This window comes from Trachinotus anak, unplaced genomic scaffold (assembly GCF_046630095.1).
Source record: "Trachinotus anak isolate AG129_WGS33_773 ecotype Australia unplaced genomic scaffold, CSIRO_AGI_Tana_v1 ptg000017l, whole genome shotgun sequence".
NCBI classification, from domain to species: domain Eukaryota; kingdom Metazoa; phylum Chordata; class Actinopteri; order Carangiformes; family Carangidae; genus Trachinotus; species Trachinotus anak.
The window spans coordinates 1178090-1202500 of NW_027273868.1; the positions used below are offsets into that span (position 1 = coordinate 1178090).

The window sequence follows — 24411 nt, forward strand, 5'->3', positions numbered from 1 at the left end:
TGATAACATACTGACTCTGGATGACATCACCTTGGCCTCCAGTGCTACAGTCAGAAACCTTGGTGTCATTTTTGACCAGGACTTGTCCTTTACTTCACATATAAAGCAAGTCTCTAGAACAGCCTTCTTCCACCTGCGCAATATTGCAAAAATCAGACCCATTCTGTGTCTAAAGGAAGCTGAAAAGCTAGTTCATGCATTTGTTACCTCAAGACTGGACTACTGTAACTCTTTATTGTCAGGATGTCCCAAAAATTCAGTAAAAAGCCTCCAATTGATCCAAAATGCGGCAGCACGAGTACTGACAGGAACTAGGAAACGAGATCACATCTCTCCTGTGTTAGCTTCTCTGCATTGGCTCCCTGTAAAATCCAGGATAGAATTTAAAATCCTCCTCCTCACCTACAAAGCCATTAATGGTCAGGCACCATCGTACCTTGGAGAGCTTATACTTCCCTATTTTCCCAGTAGGACACTTCGCTCTCTAAATGCAGGTCTACTTGTGGTTCCCAGAGTTTGTAAGAGCAGAATGGGGGGCAGAGCCTTCAGCTATCAGGCTCCTCTCCTGTGGAACCAGCTCCCAGTGTGGGTTCGGGAGGCAGACCCCCTCTCTACCTTTAAGATCAGGCTTAAAACTGTCCTGTTTAGTGAAGCTTATAGTTAGGTCTGGCTCGGGTATGTCCTGGCCCATCCCTTAGTTATGCTGCTATAGAGCTAGACTGCTGGGGGTTTCCCATGATGCACTGGGCGCTCTCTCTCTCTCTCTCTCTCTCTCTCGACTACTTTATGCCATTAACTTTGTATTTTTTTTCTCTCCCGTAGTTTGTGCTTCTCCTCTCTCTCCCTCTCTCTGTCCTCATTCTGCAGGTCTCTCTGCCTCTGGAGCAGCAGGATCCAGATCCACCACTACTCATCATTACTATTAACCACTGTTATCTGTCATTATTATAAAGTTATTATTTTTTGGGCTTTTATGCCTTTATTATAGTTCAGTGGAGACTGACAGGAAAGGGGGTAGAGAGGGGAATGACATGCAGGAAAGAGTCGGACCGATCGGGAGTCGAACCGGTGCCCGCCTGCTAAGAGCGTCTTTGCACCCAAATGGTATGCGCCCTAACCACTCGATTACCGGGCCGCCCCGTTATCTGTCATTATTATTGATGAACACTATTACCTACACAGTTGTTCCCGGTCTCTCTCTCTCTCTTTTCTCCTCTCTCCTCCCCCCACCCACTCTTTTTTTCTCCTCCTAAACCCAACCGGTCGAGGCAGACGGCCCCCCACCCTGAGCCCCCCCTGTCACCAAGCGCTTGCTCTTTGTGGGAACTGTTGGGTTTTTCTCTGTAACAAAGTAAGGTCTTGACCTTACCCTGTAAAGTGCCTTGAGATAATGTATATTATGATTTGGCGCTATACAAATAAAATTGAATTGAATTGAATTGAAAATACACAAGGAGAGGAAAGAAACAAGACCAAAGTTTTCATTATTGACCTGTCAGATACTGAGACAGTACAGATGTTACTTTAAGACTCTTGACATTCCACTGAATAAAAATGTTTGTGTCACTTAATACTTAAAGAATTTAGTAAGTGATTTTCATATTATAAACCAGAACTCTCATAGAAATATATGAAATATAAGCCAAATGTATTCAGCCTGTTAAAAGAGTTTTGTCATTTGTCTCCTCTCTGGTCACTTCCTGAGTTTAAATGTCTCATTATGTGAGAGTAGCAACAGTTTCTGAGCTGTTGCTCTGACTCCTAATGCTCTGACACTGTTTCTAAAGACAGTGGGACAATAAACGGTTCACAGCAGGTGTCAACTGGGTAACTGACGGTGTCCTCAGAGGACACCAAGCAGGCAGCTGCCCCCAGGGTGCCAGCTTGGTCAGGGAACAGGAAGGGGCTCCTGTTCTTCCAGCACAAACAGTTCCATGGAAGCATTTTACAGACTGATCAAAGGACAGTGTAAAGCAAAACTGACATTAAATGCTTTGTTAACACTTTATAGTACGGCCTGCAATACACGGTTGAATTGTGTTGTGTGAATCAGGTATAAAAATATCCTCACTGGTTCCTGCTGGTGTTTAGGTTCAGTGTAAGAAAACAAGACCACGGGGAAAAAGGAAAAACTGGACATTATAGTGGAGAAATGAATTAAACTCTGGTGTGATTTTATAAATACTGAGCAGCTACAGGGTGGCATGAGGGAATAGGGTGTTTTTAACCTTGTTCATACTGTGTAGTCACAGAGTAAAAAGGAAGGGTACTGTAGTAGCCTTAGTGTTTCATCATTTTTTGTGTTTGCGTGTGGGTGTTCATGTGTTGTTTGAATGTGGCACGCTCTGAACGGCACATTTTGTCTGAAAGTGCTTTATAGATAAGATATATTATTAGTTTATTATTATTATTATTATTATGATCTGTTTGGCTGTTCATGTAAATATTCTTGGGCAAGAAAGACAGAAGACAGGTTTATACATTAAACTGTGTTTCTTAATCTTACAAGAGAAAGGGCTGATGTCAGTCTGATGTCCTCTGATGTCAGTTTCAGTTTTAACTTGAATATTTGTTGACTTGTCCGGTAGCACCATAACACTGCAGGCTGCCCTGGAGGGACTTTTGGCAGCAGGATTTTTAGAAGATGTATCTCCCACCTTTCCAGAGCTTTTGCTAGTTCTGGTGGCCTTTGGTGAAGCCCACCTTAACAGTTTGGTTAAATTTAGTTATTTGCATATTCATAGACAGATTACTGGTTTTTCAATTAAGTAAATGTATTTTTAATGTTGTAGACTAATTGAACTTTTATGTGGAACACAAATCAGACATAAATTAGTGTATTGTATTGAGTATTTGCAGGTTATATTTCTTAAAACATGTCTGGAGGGAATCTTTAATGAGCCAGTGAGACCAGTTTTAATATATTTTTGTTTTAATTAGCATTAGTGAGGGGTTTATTCTTTAAAATGTGGCTTTTAACTGCAGCAACTGACGTCATAAAATCAAATTATAGTATTAAAGTATTAAAGTCAGTGGCGTCATGACCTTTAACGAGGTGACAGATAGGTGATAGTCTACTTCATTCATTTCGAGGGAAGTTCAGGGACTGCCTGATTTCTTCGAGGATCTTTGATCGTATGTTCTGACCGTTTTTTATAATTGGACCTTGAATGCAGCGTCACTGATCCCGGAGGCAGGTGCGCGCTGCCCCCTCTTCACACAGACCGGCCCCTCCTGCCGTGCGGACAGCGGGCTCCTGTCGGACGGTGGAACCGGTGAAGGGGCGTTGAGGTTTTGATAAACCGTCAGCAGTTAAAAGCCGACGTGTCGGTCAGATCAGAGTCGGGCCTGCAGAGCTCCGTTACCGGCGAGCAGCGGGGGTCTCACTGATTAGAAGGGATGAGCGCTGACACGTCCACGCAGTCAGCGAAGGTGCGCGGCTCAGCCAGCTGAGAGGCGGGGGAGTGATGGGCTCTGGGACGGCGGCACTTCGTTTCCACAGGGGCCGAGCCTGGACCACGCTGGGATAATATGTCTCTGCTGAAGCAGCGTGGGAGAGAACTCGAGCGTTTCGACGGACTGTCGCTCATTTACTGGTACGTGGAAAGTGAACCAAGTTTTGTTTCAGCTGGTTTGTGGCTTCGCTTTTGGGAAAAGAGGGGAAAACAGCCTTCAACACGTCAGGTCCACAAATGTGGAAGGTGAAATATTTCACTACACACGCTGCAGAGCTTCCAGATCAGTAGGTTCCCCGATACACACTGCACGCAGTCCACAGGAAACACTGTCCGGCTGTTTTCTTCCCACAGGTGAACACACGGAGCGTAAAACATGGCGGAGTAATGAGTCCACATGAAAGCGTGTTCATAGTCACAGTATTATGTCATATATTTTTGGACATAATCCCTTTCCACTTGATGAAGTGTGTGTGTGTGTGTGTGTGTGTGTGTGTGTGTGTGTGCGTGCGTGTGTGTCAGTGCGGGTGTCGTGGTTCAGCTGAGTTGAATTTGACAGTGGATTTTTGATCCTGCGCTCAGAGACAAAAACTCATCGTGTTCGTCTCTGCGTAATTTGGAATAAATATTTTTAAATTTAACTACGAAACAAGTTAAACAGCTTCATGTAAAACCTGCAGATAAAGCAAATTCACAGTGAACACTAAATGCATCACACGCAGCTCGGTCAGAGGCTTTTAAGAGTTGGATAAATACGTTTTAGTTTTAGATACAGTGGTATTTTTAAATTGTGTTATGAGGCAACATGATGCAGTGACAGACTGATTACTGTTATTGTTATTTTGCTACACTTTTGAAACAACATATGGGATTACATGACACAATGAGCTGATTAGGAAATACATTCAGCATAAAGCAACAGTATAACTAATCATATCTGCTTGAGGAAAACAACATGAGACTTTTCCAAATAAAAATGGTTAAACAAAGTTGAAGACATGTGAATGATCTCAGGGGGAGGTGAGGCAGTTTGGAAGAGGTGAGTTCATTTTGTGCTTGTGTCATGTCCCATGGGGAGGAGTCAGTCAGCTAAGTGTAGGTGCTGAGTGGACTGCTGAGGCCGGGTCAGACAGGAACGCTTAAAGGCAGGCTGAGGGGAGGTGATATAACACTGCTGGGTGGCGCCTCTTTGGATGACACCCATCTTTTTCCAGCAGTTTCTCCCACAAAGAGAGTCACCACTAAAGCTTCCCTCATGATTCTCTCCTCCCAGAAGTTACCTGAGCTCTGGGACTACTTTCTGATTTATGTCTCAGGAGCCCTAGAGTTTAATCCTGACAGCAGAGACGTAGACCTGGGACTGTTCCCCCTCAGGATGAACCCCACCATTAAAACCAGGTAGGTGTGACACAGGGAGAGGTTTGGAGAGATGCTGCTTTGAACTGCTCCCAGGAGAGAGTTCAATTTTTCTGGGTTTCTTGAACTTAAGCTGTGTAAAGTCAGAAATAATCTTCATCCTGGCTTTGAGATGATTTTTAGATAAAGTGTAGCTCACCTTCAAAATTGTGAAAAAAAAGCATGAGGAGTAATTTGTGTTGAGCACATGTGGATGCTTTCTACATTCTTGTGTGGCTGTTTTCAAGAATATTAGAGACTAGTTTATTAAGTTCATACTTTTGACAGAATAGATTTTAAATCTACATCTTCACTAATCTGTGTGATCTAATGTAAATGGAACTGAATAAGTCAGGGGAAGGAAGTGACTAGGTGGATTGGAAATTGTCATCATCTTGGCTTATTTCAGAATTTTTATTGATGCCACATGTAGAAAATATAATGGCTGTTCTGCATTTTCATATGAATCACTCGAAATTAAAGCCATATTTTAATAGCTGTATGGCTGTGATAGTGATTTTTTACAGTATAAAACCATACTGACTCAAAGCCTCTTATAAACAACAAATCAAATGATAATGGAGAGACCATTGTATCTATTCATTTGCATCATTGTTTGTTATACTCTGAAATGATCATACAGCAAAGGTTCTCTGTCATCTGTGGTTCCCTGCAGAATGAAATAAATGATTTCTTGTGCTGGTCTGATGTCTATGGACTGATGTGTGTGGACTGATGTCTGTGGTCTCATGTCTGTGCAGGACCCTGAGGTCGCTGTCACACCTGTTTTTTTAAAAAAAAAAAAAAAAAGCTCCATTGTTGCCTCTTAATTCTGCTTCATCTGACTCATTACTGATGAAATATGAGCTGTAAACATGGAGTCATTGGGCAGTATTGATGATGTCATGAAGTATCATTAGTGCTACAGACATGCATCAAATCCTGGTGACTTACAGCATATCAGGTGACTGCAACTGGACCTTGTATAAATGAACATGAACAAAGATGAATAAGCAGAAACAAGACAACAGAGCCATGAGTACTGTAATATTACCAGGGCAGCAGTTTACAGTGTAACACTGTGGTTGCTAAGATTCAGTTTTTACTAGCTGTTGAAATACACAGAGAAACACCCCTGTTCTGTTCTTCACATTCTGATTTAACAGAGAAAATCTCCACAGAGGTATTTAATATTAGTTTAGCTTTGAATTCATGCCAGCATCAGAAATCCACTGTCACACAGCGCTGTGATTGCTCTGCTTTTCTTTCACACCATGAATGAACCACTTTCATGTGTGAATGTCAGCGGGTGTGAACTGCACCTCACAGGTTAGGTCAGTAGCCTGAGTGTCAGTGCTTTAAGCTGCTGTATATGAGAAAGTCATTTACATCAGTGGTTAAGTACTGTAAGGCTACATCCACACTACTACATTTTAGTTTTAAACTTGTCTCTTCTACATTTTGGTTTTAAACTCGTCTCTTCTTCTCTGTTTCCTCCTCCATCCACTCTACTCCACAGTCTTCAGCCCCTCAAACAGAGACATTCAGAAACGCTGCTGGACCCATTTTAGTCTAAAACTCCAGGTTGTGTTGTAGTCTGGACGGACAGAAACAGAGACCTTTGGAAACGATGATGTAGACGCCCACGGTGGCTCCTGATTGGCTTTTAGCAGCCTGGACTACCAGTGGTGAAACCACATGGATAATGAATGAAAGTGTTGATATTATGGCCGGAGATCGTTTCTGATTTGGAGCTAAAATGGTTGCCCTCATTTTAAAATGCTGCTTTAAAATGAAATGGTAGCAGTGGAGACGTAGCCTCAGACATCAGAGCTCAGAGTCTGCCCTCTGTGTTTCCACTGTGTCCTTCAGGACTGTGTTGAAGACATTCAGCAGATTATACCTGTCTTTTCTGTTGAGGTAGATGTTTTCATTTAATTCCAGTTGTCCTCATTTCCCATTCTGAAGTTTGATTATTAGTCCTGAAACATCTGAGCAGTGATACACGGAGCATGAAACACACAGTGAGGCAGCCAACACAGATCAAACCGACTGTAAAGACAGTGAGACAGATGGTACACCACTGCGTGGAAACTGTCTGTCTCTTCCACCTTTACTTCACATTTTGCTTGTGGCACTTGATGCTTGGCTACACAGACGCATCAGGGCAGCACTGGCCTTTTGTTGAAGTCCAAACGTTAGGCTTTCAGTGTGGCTCAACTCTGATATGATGGAAGGACTGATTTTTGTGTTAATGCTCTTTCAGGTGACTTGTGTATCTCATGTAATGTGTGTTGTGGGAGGATTTTACTCAGCAGTAAAACCTGGGAAGAAATTCAGCTCTCAAGTGTCTGAAATGAGAAATCCCCCTCAGGCTGAAACTGTTTTCTGGAACAGACCTGGATACAGATGAGGCTGAAGTCAGCTGAGTTTTTAAACTAGCTTTAATGGTAACTGACTGGATGGTAGGTAGGGGGTCTGGACTGAATAGACAGTGGAGGGACCGGCAGACTGCAGAGGAGGACTGATGGGGAGCAAACAATGTTTGGGAGAGGACTGGTAATGACTGGCTGAAGCTCGGCCACAGAGGGAAGCAGAGGTGGAGGTGGTGGATGAGAGCAGCAGGAACTAGCATGGCTAATGGGCTAACAGCAGCAGTCCACAGATTTGTAAATTATGCAGCATTTTATCAGTTTAGTGTCACTGTCCTCTGTCAGTGTCCTCAGGCTCACTGCACACAAGCAGCTTCCGTTCTTCTCAGCTGATTGGATAGTTTCACCTTACAACATTAACATTATATGTGAATTTCCCCACTCCGGGACAAATAAAGGCGATCTTTGTAACAAACTATTTCCTGAATTTCCTACGTTGAGCAGGTTACAGGTTCACTCTCAGCTGAACTTTGGGGGAAGTCATGCTGGTAGATAACCTGATGAGCCGACAGGGAGCCAGTGGCCTCTGCCATTAGCAGCAGCAGGAGGTGATCAGGACAGTATGAGGCAAATTGGTTAAAGGATAATAAACCTTGTGCTTTACTTTGAGACATTTTAACTCAAAGCAGGAAAAGCACAATGGCATTATTTACAGCAGCACAATAACTGAGCCCTGGAGCTGCAGCTGGAGCTGAATGAACTGATTATATGGTGAACAGAGATCTGACAACACTTTAGAAAACTGGTTAACTGAGTTACTTTTTCCACCAGAAATGGAAAAACGTCCTGGTGACCAGCTCCCGGCCGTTCAGCGTGAATGTTTCTGTCCCAGTAACTGAATAAAACAAGACATTAGAATGTCACATTATGAACTTTTGGTGGGAATTTTTTGAGAAACCCTCCAATCGAAGACTGAACCTGATTGTTCTCTGTGGCTCTTGCATATGTTTTCTTCCTGTAAACTACACACACTCACCCTCTGTGTCTGAGCAACAAACACAGCAGTTGTCACACCTGAGCCACTCTGTCTCACCTACAATAGTCCAAATGATTTATCGAGTTATTGGACAAAAAGGGTGAATTAATCAATAATATAAAACAATTGTTAGTTGCGGCCCAGTCCACACCGATGTTCACTTTCATGGCTTTCATAAATCACACAAGGTTAAGGTTTCTAGAAGTAGATATTTAAGTTGAATTGAGTGTAAACCAGGATGTAGAAACACAGCAGTGCGCTCTGTAAAACGGTCAGCCCCTGATGTAAACTGGTCTATACTGAATTAAATTTGTAGTTTATGTTTGGAGCATACAAAGGCACAGGTATGGTCCATTAAAAGTTTGGGAAGACCAAGCTGGCTTCACTATACTGACATGAAGTAATGCAAAAGCATGACAGAGACACCTTCACAATATGTTGTAGTTCAGAATTAACTGGTTGACGTAAAGTTTATTTAATCCAGTTAAAAATGTTCATCAGCATGACTTCATCAGAGAGGTTCTGTGCACTTTGCTTCAGGAACCTTTAGTCCCATTTAAACGTCTCCCTTTAATGATTTCTCTGAAGCACTGGTCCAAACCTCACAGAGAGCGCATTGCTTTGTTTCACGTGGTGTCCTTGACTTGATTTTTTTTTTGTTAGACTGACCACAGGCAGTGACAGCTGTGGCAGGTGTGAGTGGATGCACTCTGACAGGTTATTTACTCAACTCCTGTCCTGTGGAATTCAGGCCTCTGGTGGCAACAAACATCACTTTAGTTCTGCTGTGACAGAAGAAAACAACGTGCTCTCATTGAGTCACCTAGCCTCAGCATCCCTTACCTCCTGGGACACATTGTTATGACATTCCTCTCCTTTGTTCCTTTCCTGTTAATTCAAGGTCAATAGTGAATAAATGTAATAATATAGTGTAAAAACATGCTATTTTATTTAAGAAATCCCAACTCATGTTGCTTTCACAGCTGCTTTAATTGCTCTCTCTTCCCAGCCCAGTTTGGGGCTGTCCAGATGTTTCCTATAGGAAATTTTAGGGATGGTCTTTCCTGGTGGAAAGTTAACCTTTCTCTTGTAGAATTAAAACCCTGCTAATGAAGCTGCATCATCTTTGTGTGGCTTGTCCAAGTAAGTTTTCAGGTGCATCATCTTCTTCATCTCAGTCTCTTATGCTCAAGGGCTCATTACTGTGTTTCCTGTGAGCTGCAGGTGCAGCCATGTTCGAAAAGGAACTTGGGCAAGCTGCACAAAGTGTCTTCTAACTTGTTGGTTTGGCAAATGCACATCTGCCTAACTCTCCCACCTCTGATAAAGGACAGTTCACAGCCACTTCCCTGAGCTTTTCTATAGGAAGCATCAGGGAATGTCTCCTGCAGGAGTAGATAACATACACTGAGGGAAATGGTCAGTTACTAAGTTTAGACTTGAGAACCGAGTAAGTTGGAAAAACTATTTGAGAAATCTGTTGGGTGAAAGTGGATCCAAAACAGACACAAATAATTACACATGATCCAAAGTGTGGCCAACCCAACACATCACAACAAAGACAACACCAACACTGGCTGCATCATGATCATCCTCCAACTAATGAGTCACTGTAATGGAAGAGAGCAGCAATACATGTCACTCTTCCTGCACTTCAAGTTGTCATTTCCCACTCTCCTTTTAGATGTAATATAATGTGGACCCGACTCAGCTCGCGTCCTGGGTCACGTGTGTTACTAGTAACCAAGATGACCTACATGGACCTCTACTTAAGACCTGAACTTGCCCTGAATAATCAAGTTTAAGTAATCTAATTGTCATGTTCCCTGGCTGCAGTGGTGTTTGAAAAGCTTTTCCACAGCAAATGATATTGACAATCAGCCCAAAGATAGAACTGTAGTCAGTAGGAAGTAATGTATGAATGACCAGAATCCACTATGGCAAAGAGTGAACATGTTAACCTGTAATGCAAATATTTTTTATGAATCTTAAAAGAAGTATTGGATTTCATGTGTTTACAGCTTCCAGTCTTGGCCTCTTCCAGCTGTGCACACCTGGAAACAGACAGTCTCTCCAGTAACAATCCTCTTATCCTCTGTCAGACTGGATTAGGATCACTGGTGAACTGTTGTCTTCAGGTCTGTCCATATTCTCGGTGGGGTTCAATTCCGGGCTGTGGACAGGGCCACTCAGGGACATTCTGAAGCCTGTCCCTAAGTGGTGTGCTTGGGAGTACTTTTCTTCTTTTAAAAAAAAATATTTTACGCCTTTTATTAGATACGATAGTGTAGAGCGACAGGAAATGAGGGGACAGAGAGGAGAATGACATGCAGCTAAGAGTCGGGCAAGTCAGGCCTGCTCAGAACATGTGCAAACATATTGAGCCTTGCTGCTCGTCAGGATCAATACCCAAAAGCCACAATGCTTCAACTTCTAACATGGTACCAATGGATCAGCAGTTCCTCCATTCCTGTAGACGAACTCTGATCTGTTTTTCACATGTTGATTTACACTGGCTTCACAGATGGTCTATAGGGTTTTAGTTTGGGTTTTGACTGGGTCACTCAAGAAGAGTAAGAGACTCTCCAGTGTTGTCTTGGCTGTTTGCATCAGGTCATTGTCATGCCCATCCCTGCAGAGGACTTCTGAAGTTCTGTTAGAGGGACTGTCAGGTTCTTGGTCACCTCCTTGATCAAGGTCCATCCTGCCACTTACTCAATTTGGCCGGACAGCCGACTATAAGAAAAGTTCTGATGGTTCCAAACATCTTACAATTCACAATGATTGAGGCCATTGTGCTGCAGGTAACTTCAGAAAAGGTTTTTTACCCCTGCCATGATCGATGCCTTGGAACATTGTTATTGCAGAGGTCTACAGAGAGTTCTTGACATGCAGTGTGAAACACTCTTGTTAGAGCTCAGGACTCTTTATGGCCCCCCTCCCCCTCTGAAGCTGGCAACTACCATGGCAACTGCATGTTCTGTCCACGTGCTGATATAAGCAAACAGTTGTAGCTGTTATGCTTCGGTTCTGCCTTATTGGTTTGAGCCAGAGTCTGATCCTGAACCAGAAGATGATAGACCTGATCCACCTTCACGAGCTGGACTGGAGCAGAAAACAAACGTACCCATTGTCAGGCAGGAAGAGAGAATTGCTCCACAGTCTATGATAGACTTCACATGACAATATTCATAACCTGGAACACTTTAATGAAAAACCTTTTTGATTATTTTATCTGTGGACTGAAGGAACATAAATAATGGAGGAACAGACAGACAGTTGGACTTCACCACCAAAGGTCGGCAGTCAACAACCGTCCTGCTGGTTTATGATGCTGGTAAATCTGAATGAATTATACTTTAGCGCTAATAGTAACTGAGAACTGAACTCTGCAGTTAAACTGTGGATAATTTATCTGAGCTAACGATGTGTAGCATGTTAATATTAACAAACTTTTAAGCGTTTATATCTTTGCTACGCTGATTCTTACTAAGGTGATCAGGTCATCAGTGACCTGGTTAAACATCACTGATCCACAATAATAAAGCAGACTGACAGGCTGTGAGCCTTATGACCCCGTTTGGCCACATTAAGTGTAAACTACAGAAACAACCTGTCTAACTCTGACAGTTTCTGAAGCAGTCCTCCTTGAGGTGATGAGCTCACAGTAAAATGTTTACAGCAGTGGACAATGCCCAAAAAGCTGTAGAACACGCTATAAGAGAGAGGAAATTCAGAAAAGCATAATAGGTCCCCTTTAAAATAAGTATTTCCTTAAGATTAGACGGTCTTTGTTGTCATGGTTAAGTTTGGGTAAGTTCATGGATAATGGAAACAACTTGAACTGCTAGTTTCACACGGGAATCAAACACCAGTCTCCTGTGTTACAGCCACGAGATATCACCTAACAACAAAACGTTATTGGGTGAGGTGTCTGGGCAGACAACCTCGGGGCTCGTTTTTTACAGGAGAGTTTCTAACATTAAGCTTGTGTGAATGACTGAAGCTGACAGTTTGTGGTATTAGTCAGTGAGAATGATGTGGAAGATGCTTTACAGAAGGCATTCAACTGTTGACCACCTTCCTGACAAAGGCCAGTTCAGCTCAGTGATTGGACAATTGGCTCAAGGCAGAGTTGTTTTGTTTTTAAAACTCTTGCTGTTCTTTCCCAGTGATGGATTCCAACTGTATAAATCTTCAACACTTCTGTCTGTCTGTTTTGTTCATGCTTCCCTAGATATATGCTTCAATGCTGGTCTTTTTCAAAGTCCAGAGTCCCTTGGACATCGTGGCTTGGTTTTAGCTCTAACATGTACTGTGTGCTGATTATCACACTGATCTGTCCACTGATCAGTCCACACACTGATTTTTCACGAAGATCAGAGAACAAATGTAATGTGTATTATTTCTTCTCATTAAAATGGATGTGATGACATTGGTATTGAAAACACAGTCATAAAGAATCTGTATCAGAGTCATGGTATCGGGATCAGTACTGATATTGAAAATATTTGAACGATGCCTAGCCCTAGTCTACACTACATACTGGAATGATATGCACTTGAGAGGTCAAATGCTTCCTTGCCAACTAAATTGAAATTGGACTGAATGTAAATGTTGTGCGATGCTCCTCAGCTCTGGCCTGTTTCCCTCTGAACACCTGCATTATTAGCTCCTTCTGTAGTTGTCTCTTAAATTTAACAGACACTGTGAGAATCAGCTCCATTCCTCCCTGTCAGGTAAAATCAATGATCAGTAATGGGATTTCAATTCAGCCCTTGTCAACTCCTCTGGTTCCCACTCCCTGATGATCGATTTTCTGGAAATGACTTCACTGGGTTTGATTTTCTCTCCACAGAGGATGTGAATCCTGGAGCAGAATGCTGACTACGTTTGCCTCCAGGGAAGTTTGCTTGTTGCTGATTTTTTTTCTTCTCTCCGTCTCAAACTATTGATGTTTCTTTACTTAGCTGACTGGTCTGTTGTATCTGTTTAGAAGTGTCAGAGGTGTGAGACACTGTTCTGTTTGTTCATTACAAGAAGAGATAAGTGGGCTGCTGCTGTGTGCCTTAACAGTTGTAATTAGCTGAAACAAGCTCAATGCCTTTATGCAAGTGAAGGCTAATTAAGTGTTTGAGGAGGTCCTCGTTCAAAATAAAAGTCCTGAACCAAGACAACTTGGAAATAGCAGTTTTCCCAGGATACAATATTTTGGAAAATCTTGTCAAGATTATTTTCCATCAGTGTTACCCTTCTTCAAGAAAAAAATCTTTCAATGGAAAGGGCTGTTTAACGGCAAGATGAAGCGGTGAAAATATTCAAAATACAATGGACACTTCAACTTAGAGTAAGCTTTTTTCCATTTTTTTTTTTTTTTTTTTTTTTTGAAGTGGGTAGTGGGTAGCAACACGACTAATTTATTGAAGCATTTGACTGTGCACAAAATCAATTTAAGAGCAGAAAGTTGCTCCGTGTTTGACTGCAAACACAGAGCTACTGCTGGAGACACCATCAGCCAGGAGCGGGCTTGTCTGTGTCCTGAGAAAGCAGACATGTTGATTTTTCTGAAGAAAAACTGCTAAGTGAAAAGTATCCTCAGTATGTAGGATAGTATTAGACACCAACCTGTCACTTGTTTGCAACTGTTTTGCACTGGAAATTATTTGTTAATTTTTTCTGTAAGAAAACTGCTTGGATTGGAAAAATACTGAGCTGAAAAATAAAACTGAAGATTTGTACTGTTATGTGTAATGTAATTTCCTTTTTGTTAGAATTGATATTATAAAATTGGTATCGAAAAAAGTATCGCTCAGGAACTGGTATTGAAGTGAAGGTATCGGTATTCAATACTGGTATCGAAAAATTTTGATTGATACCCAGCCCTACCCATACCATGACTCATGTGAGCCTAATACCATTCAAATAAAACTACCCTGTGAGGTTTTCTTACAAACAAAAACCAAAACCAAGTTTCTATACACAGTCAATTCATGTTTTTCACTAAAACTCACTGTTTTACATCCCTGAGGTCTGCAGTCATTTTTTAAAGTTTGAAACCTGAACTCAAACCCTGGCTCATTTCCCCTCTTAGTGTGATTCGTTTGGGCAGGTGTGAAAACAGTAATCGCACTTGAGGGTGGACCAGAACAATTGAACAAGACCCTTTTGAGGAGGTGGTCTGGGTCTGGTACCAAACGAACTCTGGAGTGGTTCATTTTTACTGTGAAAGAGTTCTGAACTGGATCTGATTGCAGTAGCAAGTGAACCTACACGTCTGAGCTGGACAGTTAGACGTGATGTTAGCATGTCACTGTACATCCACAACATCAGCTCCATCCTCCTCAAACGTCTCACAGCAGTCAAAGAGTCAGAATCTGTACAGCATCATGACGACGTGGTGAAGTGAGTCTGTGTTTAGGTGTTGGACACTATGTAGGTAAACTACCCAGATACACATTAGAGCTGTGAAGAAATGTCATTTCTGACAGAGATCTGATTCACAGGACGTCACAGTCCAGAGTGCAGGACGCTCTTCCTGTGTTTACATTCCTGCTCCAGGTAATCTGACTAAGAAGCGTAGTGAACATTCTCAAGTAGTTTGTAGTGATGCATTTTGGTTCAGTTGAATTTTCTTCTGTGTGAAAACAAACCGAACCATGGGGAAAATGCCACAACAAACTCATCGACTGAGTTGGACCATAGCAAACCAACTTTAGGTGTGAAAATGCTCAAAAACACCACAGCGAACCTTTAAACTTAAGCCAAGTTTGAAAATGTGACTAACCTTTCTCAAATATTGTGATTAAACGTGACTGTAGTTCAACAGATGAGAGATGACAGATGAGTCATATCTCCGTTAAATTATAGCTCTATCATGCACCTCAGATCTTATTGTAATAAGCATTGCACTGGATCACAGGTAGATGATAGCTAACTGTGTGACGGGCTGTGAGGATTTTGGTTACATGGTGGTTTGTGTCCACCTTGTGCAAACATACTTAGGCAACTATACAGTCTATTTATCTGTATGTGCTGACCTGAAAAAGTTGTCAAGCATTAAATCTCAATGCAACTCTTCAGAGTGTAGCTTGCCTGGTTATCACATTACTTCTCTCTCTGATCCGCTTATGTGGTAGTTTAAAAAACGTGCAGGTACTCACAGGAGATTAAAAGCAGAAGACACAATCTCTAATGCATGTTACCTCTTCTCATCCTGTATCTGTATCTTAAACTTTATTCTTCTGAAAGTCCTTTGGAGAGAAACTACATCTTTTAGTTTTCAGATCTTAAATATTTACATATTACTTAATCCACTTACATAATCCAATTACATAAATGACTACACACAAACCTTTCAACTACAAAAGAACCATGGTGTGGTTGGTTGGTATCTTTTTCCTCAGTCAGTGGAACGTCTCCATTGTCCACTGACTCAGGGCTGACTGATATCACACACAGATAATAATTCTTTCAGTAGGAGACTTGTGTAGAAATTGGTTGGTCTTATTTAATGCTAGAAAGGTCTAGAGTACATGAAATTCAAATGTTAATACAATGTCCTCTTCTCTACTGACATGTTCACAATTTAAAGTAAATCTACTCAGTAAAGGAGTTATCCCAGGTGAACCTTATTTAATCAGCTGTGTAGCCACACAACAGTGGTGGTGCATTAATCCCTGAAATATGCAAAAGCTAAACGAGACTTGTTAGTACTTTTTTTAAATTAATATTTTATATAAGGGAGAAGCCTTTGAAATTTTATATCCTGTTTTTTTTCCACAGGTTTGATTATCTTTGTTAGTCAAGATCACAGAATAGTTATTTTACGATGTCGAGATGATTATTACAGCAAACTGCATCCTATGAAGAAAGCCTTGTATTATCCCTGTATTATTTTTACAGGAAGTCATATTGTGTAATTGTTATCTGTTAGTTAACAATATGTCCTTCAGAGACCAAGGCATATCTCTAAGATTATTCTGGTGAAATAAATACAGTGTGAATGTAGTACCAGGCTGATGAAAAGGCAGAATAAGCATGTTGATTTAGGAATAGCAGCCTTTTTTCTCAGCACCGCACCTCTACCACAGAAAAACATACATAGTGTGTTATGATGAGTAAGACTGAATGCTAATATAACTGTGTTGGTTTAATTCCACCTTAAATACCCTACTGCTGTGGTCTCTATGGGAACCACTGCTGCTGATGAATGTGCAGCGTGTCTTCCTCATCTATAGAGGGCAGCCTTGTAACTGGAAACACTTGACCATGATCACCCATCTCTTTAGTTTTTTTCTTCTCTTTATATTGCTCTCTCTACACACGATCGTTTGTGTGTGTGTCTCTGTGTGTGTGAGTGAGAGAGAGAGAGCATGCGTGCGTGTGTCTGTGATTGAGTCTGGGCTTGTTTGATTTCTCCGTGTGGATTGGGTAATCCCATAATCTGATAACGACCCACTGTGCAGATTTAGTGATTAAAGTTCTGTGGCAAATGGTCGTTGCCATGGCTGCCAAATACAAGAGAATAAATCTGTGTGTGTGTGTGTGTGTGTGGTTGGGGGAAATGTCAGTGCTGCTGATGCCGAGTTGTGCTGCAGTGTGCATGTATTGTATATACAGTACACATACATCTGTGGAAAGCATATTTCCAAAACATATTTATCAGGGTAAATAGTTTTTAATGTTTGTGCGTTGATCTTAGCAATCAGGTGGCTGGTTTGTTGAAACACACTCAGACATGCAGATAAAATTTCACATCTTACTTCTCATGTAATTGACATGTGTTCTTACTAATTATTTCCTGAGATCCTTAAGATAGAGTACATGGACGTCCACACAGAGCCACATGTATACTCTTGATGACGAAGTTTACATCACGTGGACCTTTCATGTACTCACGGATGCAGGAAGTATAGCACTAGTTTAAGAGAGCCGGGAGCTAATTTCTACAAAGCTAGAGGAGAGGAGGAAGCTACTGTGAGCAGCTCCCCAGAAGCAGGAGCAGGTACAGTAAGAAAACACACACATGCTGACACAGATCCTCGCCGGCCACTTGATAAATGGAGATGAACACATTACACTGCAGACTTTGTTTTTTCTTTTGAATGCCTCCAGGCTGTGCTGACAACATTAGTACCTTTATATCAGCATGAGCAGATGGAGAGAGCATTTTACAACTGGCACAAAATCAGGCTTTGTTGAAAAGTGTTTGGAAAAGGGCAGGCACTTTCAAAAAACACTTGGCAGATAATTAGATGAACTGTTACGGGCTCACATCAACCATCAGATTCTGCATCCTTCCCATTTTGTTTCACTACCAGCGGAGCCAGTTGGTAAATCAAACTCTTGCCAAAGCCAGAGAAACATCTTTTCTATTGAAAAAAGTCCTCAGTGCTCTGCTTTGATCTTTGCCTCCAGCATGTCAGGCTATTTGTCTAATGTTCAGGCCCAACTGAAAGAAGTCAGTCCACACTCATACACTACTGCAGTCATTGCCTGGATCTCATTCTTCAGGAAGTTGCATGTGAGGTGAGCCTGATAGCAGAAGACTAAACTTTCTGCAAATGCAAGCAGCTGTGTCAGTCCCTATTTTGCTGTGAAGTCAGTATCATCAACATTTTGCACTTGTGCTTTTTGGACTGTTGCTCATCATACCTTACCATCTTAAATACCAGACTGTAAAGTATGAAGGACAATGTAAGTATAAGAAGGAATACCAGGGTCAGAGTAGCCAGACTTCTTAAACATGCCTTCAAAGGTAAGATTCTCTTCAGCCTTTGTGGCTCTGAAGTGCACCTTGACCCTTGTGAGACAGTGGCAAAAACCTGGAAGAGCAGAACGGATAGTGCTCTCTGTGTGAACCTTCTGATGCAGCGAGTAAGGGCACTGTGAGTTGACAGCATAGTGACAGATGTGATCAATAAGGTAAAAGGGAATGGTCTACAAATGCTTGACAAAGCTGAATCCAGGGTAGGTAGAACCCCAGCCAGTATCATCAGACCAGAGAGACTGAAGCATTGGGCTACATATGAGGTCAGAGTTTTATGAAGCGATGGATTTGATTCATCCAACCTCCAAGGAGGTTAAAACCTGGTCGAGAAGCAGGATGTCCCGGAAGACGCTAACCTAACTCAACCTTAAGGCGAGTTTAGACCAAATATTCATGACAATACGAGTTGAAAATTACAACTATACCTGCAATGTGCTGGTCTGCAACATTCTGCAACCTGCCAGTTTACACTGTAATGACACAACATTATAATAAACTTGAACATAATGAAAGTATCAATCAAATCATGAATTCTACATCCCCCGAGTTTTCTACTCTGCAAATGCTTCTTTCATCAATCTTGTTTCCAGCAGCTGTTTTCAGTGAAAAAGCTTTGTAAACTGTCCAGTATTTGCTCAGCCCCAAACAGCAGACTGAGTCAGTGACAAGCAGTTGAACGTAGTGTAGCATTTATGGATGAATATTGGCCTTTACCTTTATAAAGTGGAATCAAAAACCACTCTAATTGCATAATAATGTTGCTCTGCTGCACTGAAGTGGCCAAAAAATCAAATAATGCAACTTTAAATCTTTACTTCTCATTGAATTTTAATTGAATCACTGTGTGCATCGACCTATAAATAAAAAGGATTAAAACATATTTTAAAACCATGGCAGGCTGCAGCACACTACCAAAAGACTGAATGCTTGACCTTCACAGTGAAGTGAGTGAATAAATGGCAACACCCTGCAGTCTCTTTGGTTCAGGTTTAAAGCACCCTACAGTTCTTTAAAGCATCTTTGCAAGATGCTTTGAAGAACTGCTGAGCTTCTTGAGGTATTAGAGTTAAAAAAAAAAAACCCACATTTCATATATTATGTAATCCAGAGGCTGATCAAAGTAGACACAAGTCACCCAAATCAAATGCTCATTGAATGAATTTAGGTGGCTTACCCCAAATGTTGGATTTCCATTTGAAAACCACACAAACAAACCAAAATATTGAAACATGAATAGCAGAGGAAGGAAGATGCTGATGAATGTAAGGCTTAAGGTCCTGAGCACGCAAGTCATGTCCCTCTGAGAGGCTGTCAGCACGATGAAAGAACAACAAGCTGCTCTGTATGCAGCTGGAATTCTTTCTCAATTTTCTCACAAATAATCGTGACATTGAACATGAATGTGTTTCTGTTGTATTGAGAGAGCACCAAGTTCAAGTTTAGACCATGTGGGGACCAAGTGTTCGTCTCATCACACCTGCAGAAAACCCATTTAAAAGCATTGTGTTTGTTACCTCCATGAAGAAGGTTATGTTTTCACCCTATTTGTTGGTTTGTTTGTTTGTTTTTTTTTCTCAGCAGGGTTACACAGAGTTCTGGTGTTGAGATCTAAGATCCAGATTATCTGAAGATCCAAATTACTGCCTGGTCAGACATTCATGTGTAGGATTGTTTGGTCTTAGCAGATTCCTAAAATATTTCTGAACTTAAAGGTACTATTATGTGAAGTAATGTACATGCACGAATCACATTTTTATTGAACATATTGTAATGCAACTTGAAAAATGAGACTATCCCCATCTTTCTTGGTTGTCTATAACTAATTTCTAAGCAACAATTACTAACATTAGCATAGAAATGGAGTCCACTGACATCAACAAACAACTGCTTCCCAGCACATAACAAAATGTCTGTTCTTTATAACCTATTACGTCATAGATTTTATGTGGATTATTTCATGAGTACTCATGTAACGAGTTACATTTACTCCTGTTACGAAGTTGTGAATTTTGTGAACTTGTAAATCTTCCAAGTTCCAGATGTAATTCCCTAGCCTCTCAGTTCCACACACTGGTTGCATTCAAAGAAAAGTGATTTTAGATGGGTCTCATTAAGCAACACAAAATGAACAATACCCACTAACAATCATCCCTTTCCCAGGCTTGAGGGAGGAATGGTCTATGATTACAAAAATTTTGTTTCTTTTGGGTTGTTGTTTCTTAAACAGCGATGATGTGATGATGATGAAGAAAACTCCGCTGACACCGTCTTGCTTGTATATAAAGAGGTTTATTACAAAGAAGTCCAGCATCAAATCACGCACCCTGGGTTGCCTGAGAGAGGAGTCGAAGCCGATATGAATCTCCTCTGAATAATTGCTCTAACTCCCCGTCTATATAGGTTGGTTGTTTTCGTGAACCTAAGGTAAAACATATGGTTCCTAAATTAAAGAAAAAGGGCTTCCTTACGTAAGATGAGGGAGTCATCTATCTCCCATCCACACCTAGACCTTTTGACCTAGAAACCCCTAAATCTTTTTGCCCTAGAGCCTTCTGGCTAAAGCCCTTAAATCTTTTTGAGCAGGGGACTCCTAGCTAAACATACCAAACCCATAAAGTCACATAACATATAGAACTTCAGATACTACAGGGTATCTTTGGGGTATGGCAGTAGTCTCACAGGCTTAGCTTTAAATACATTGTCACTTAACATACAGACCTATGTCGATTTATTTTGAATTGCAACAAGGGGGAGCCTGCATCTTTCTAGTCATTTCTAAATGTCCCTGTCACCATGGGTGAATGCTCGGCTTGTCCATTGTACCCCCACAAAAAAAGTTAAGTCAGATGTGTTGAAATACTTTGATTCCACAACAAAGACCAACAGGAAAATTGAATGCCCATCTGCAGAACCTGCTGGAGGAAGGTATCTGCCCTTTGGTCCAGCACCTCCAATTTGAACCCTTATCTCTCGGACAACCATTCAGCTCTGCTCGCCAAACTACAGGTAAAATAAAGGAACGTTATATTGGTTACAGCTACTTAACGTAATGTTATACTAACATTGACATTCATCCAAATATTTGTTAGGTTATGATGATGTGTGTTGTGAACACAGTTAACACTGACATAATTTTCAGCGTTCTGAGTTAGAAAATTTGTTAGACTGGGCTCAGTGGGAAAAAAATACAACCAGCAACACACAGCATCTGTATTTTTCAGAGCATATTTTCATGATTACTGCTATAATGTTGTGAATCACAATTATTTTGGACAGTATAAACATAACATGAAATTTTCATATCGTCCCATGCCTAAACATGTATGAAAACGATTGGTGACCCATATATTAATGACATGATTGCTAGCTTCCTCCAATTATCTGGATTATTTAATTTACTAAGGAATAATCTTTTCAAGTACCTGCAAATAAGACACTGCACGACAACAACAATATACTGTTTATACTGTTATAATGTGAAACATTTCATGTTATAAGTGGGAAAAGATATTCACAAATTCAACTACACAAATTACACCGCTTTCATACAGTAGTAAGGTAGACAATGATCTACAACTTAGTTTTCATCAAAACAAGGCATCCTCCGAGCGTGGGAAATGACATTGGTCTCTATGAGCAGCCGGCTGTGAGTCGAGTGTTCTGGGACATGGTTCGTATACAATACCCTTATTGTACACATTCAATATAACATGTTACACAGTGGTGGGGACTCTGCTGTGGGTCAGAGATAAAGAATGTCTCCTTCACATGCTCAGGTCATAGAGGCTCTTTCCAAATATGTTATAGCAACAATTTCTAAAATCTCATATTAACTTTGATCCTAAAGTTTGGACACTGGGTGATGTCAGCTCACATTATAGGACTCATCATGAGATGTATTGTATTCCTCCTTGCAAACACTGCAGTGAAAAAAATGTATACCTAGAAACTGGACATTGGAAAAATCCCCAGTGCAGAAACACTGTATCAATGAAACTGTATCCTAAAGTACTCCTGAGAAAATACTGTACTCTGTCAGAAACCCTCACTCTCAGAAACTTTGACTGTACTTTCATTGATATGTTAAAACTGATGGACCCTAATGATGGACTTTAAGGCTGGTGAGCACTGTTGATTCACATTTTCAAATGGCAGTTCCATAACCTCTAACCTTGCCAAAGTACATATTTTAACACAAACCATGATCTTTCCCTAAACCTAACCAGGTTGCTTTTGTTTCCACAACCTAACCAAACCTTTACTATAGCACTGTCACATCATGAAACGGTTAGTTATGTATTTTTCAACAGTGATTTTTAACAGTTTATCTGTATGCATGCATATTCAGTAAATACTTGTCTGTGTTGTATCAGAGGTTAGAGACAAATTGTAGTTTGTGGTTTGTAGAGATAACGACAACAACACTGGTATCAGCATCAGCTTTCAAAAGCCCAGTCAAACCCTAGAGGCAGTGAATGAGCTCCAATAACTGCAGAGCGATTCACAGTGAGATTTCAGGATTTATGTGTCAACGAGCTGCTGTGGGAGTTCACTGTCTTCTATCATTCATTCTGTCCTGGAGTTATTATTTCACAGAAAGATTGGCATGTTGGTGAATAAGTGTTACATCACCAATATGATGAAATTTGGTTGTAAAATCTGTCACTCTATACACACACACACACACACTGAGACACATGTAGACTAGTCTATCATGTTAAATTACTTTGTACCTTTGAGTGTGGGCAGTAATCAGTGGTGCTGCTGTTCAGGACCTGACAGGTCATAATGATTTGCAATTGAACTGAATGAATGGACATGGTTTTCATTCACTATTCTCAGACTTTCATTCCATCTTGCGGGTTTCCATCCACTTTTCACAAATAATTCCCCTGTTGGGGAACATCTAAGGACAGCAGTGACAACAAGTTGGCTACCGTAGCAGTCAAGTGTTAGCCAAGCTTACATCTGTGTTCTCAAAGCCTGTCTCTGGAGTCAGTACAAGACTGGGTTTGGTAAGAGGCTGGAAAGCCTCCAGCTTCTAATCTCAACAACTAGGTAAACATCAGAAACCTTGGCCCAGCTTTAGAGGAATCATTTGCATGTAGGTGGAAACTGTTGAAATAGCTTCACTTGCACTGCTGTCACTGTTAATAGTGTTAATAGTGGTTCCATTTCACTTGAGAACAACAAGGTTGTCTTTTTTTTTCAAAAAGTTGAAGTCGGGGCCAAGATTCAGCCAAGATCCAGTCTCACTGAAGCAGCAGCTGTCTGCTGCTTCTGGAAACCTGTGAGTTAGAGAACAGAAAGAAATGAGCTAAAAGAGGGTAAAATGTTCTGTATAGTTGGTGATGATGCTCTGGGGTGGTCAATATACCAGTACCTTTCACATTACACATAGTCATTAGTGCAGTTTTAAAGTAGACTGTCATTTAAAATGAATAATACAAGATCCAACAACATTTTCTTTTCTTTTTTTATTGGTGAAACACTGTAACAAAAAAATCAGCATCTGTCCACCATGTATAGGATGACATGAAACAAACTACTTCAGCTTTATGAATTAAACAGAGCTTTACACACCTGGGGTGAACAGCTGTTAGTTCAGGAAGCCAAATATCTATCTGTTTCTAAAAATACAGAGCAAGTAAAAATATAGTGTCAAGTATTTAACCACTAATAGTGCAGTGTGTGTGCATGGTTTGAAGAACGGCAGAATAATCTGTGCTTAGTGTTTGGAGTAATTGAGTAGGCCTCTTATAAGAGCCTATATTTAGCACGACGTTGTGCCATATGGATTTGTGTGTATTATCCTGTTGCCATAAGCTTATCATCTCCTTATCAATTGGCGCTCTTCATCTGTGTGTGTCACAGTGCATCATGACAGGGAATATGCAGAGCCACTGTTAACAGCGAGAATCAGGCATCCATGCTTTTCCACAAAAACAGAGGCATGTTCCAAAGGTTGAAAGTGCCTCTAGGTTTTGCCAGGTATGTTTTCACCTGTTTCACCATCAGTTAGGCCAAATGTACTCATGGATGTTTCCTGTGCCTACATGCTGGGGTTTATGAGGCCATGCTGAGCAGATTAGGCCGGTATTCTAGGAAGTTTTCACATGTTTTGAACTTGGTCGTAAAAATATTGTTTGTACCAAATTAATAATATTGTGGATGCACCTACGCATGCATCCAGAGGTACTGTATTTTGCATTGAAGCTACCAGTTGTTGATATCTTGTCAGTTTTTAGTAAACTTGAAATTCTTTATTTCGCAGTTTTTCTCATTAGACTGATGAATAAGAGTGTGTTTGTTTCTCTGATTGGAAAAGCTTGTGAAGCAGCTTTCGCACCATAATGTGACAGTAAACTCCAGTGAAACACAGGC

General features: G+C 41.0%; 1 protein-coding gene across 3 annotated transcripts in view; it reads left to right on the plus strand.

The window, feature by feature from the left end:
* The first annotated feature begins 3321 nt into the window (after positions 1–3321).
* Positions 3322–24411, plus strand: part of LOC139634746 (syntaxin-binding protein 4) — an 84023-nt gene continuing 62933 nt past the window's right edge. Inside the window, exon 1 of one of the 3 annotated variants that reach the window (XM_071501358.1) lies at positions 3322–3596. In XM_071501358.1, the coding sequence (XP_071357459.1) occupies positions 3532–3596 (65 nt within the window). In that variant the 5' untranslated portion in view covers positions 3322–3531. Of the gene's footprint in view, positions 3597–23876; positions 24019–24411 lie in introns of those variants that run through there. The other 2 variants (XM_071501356.1, XM_071501357.1) reach the window with 2 other exon arrangements.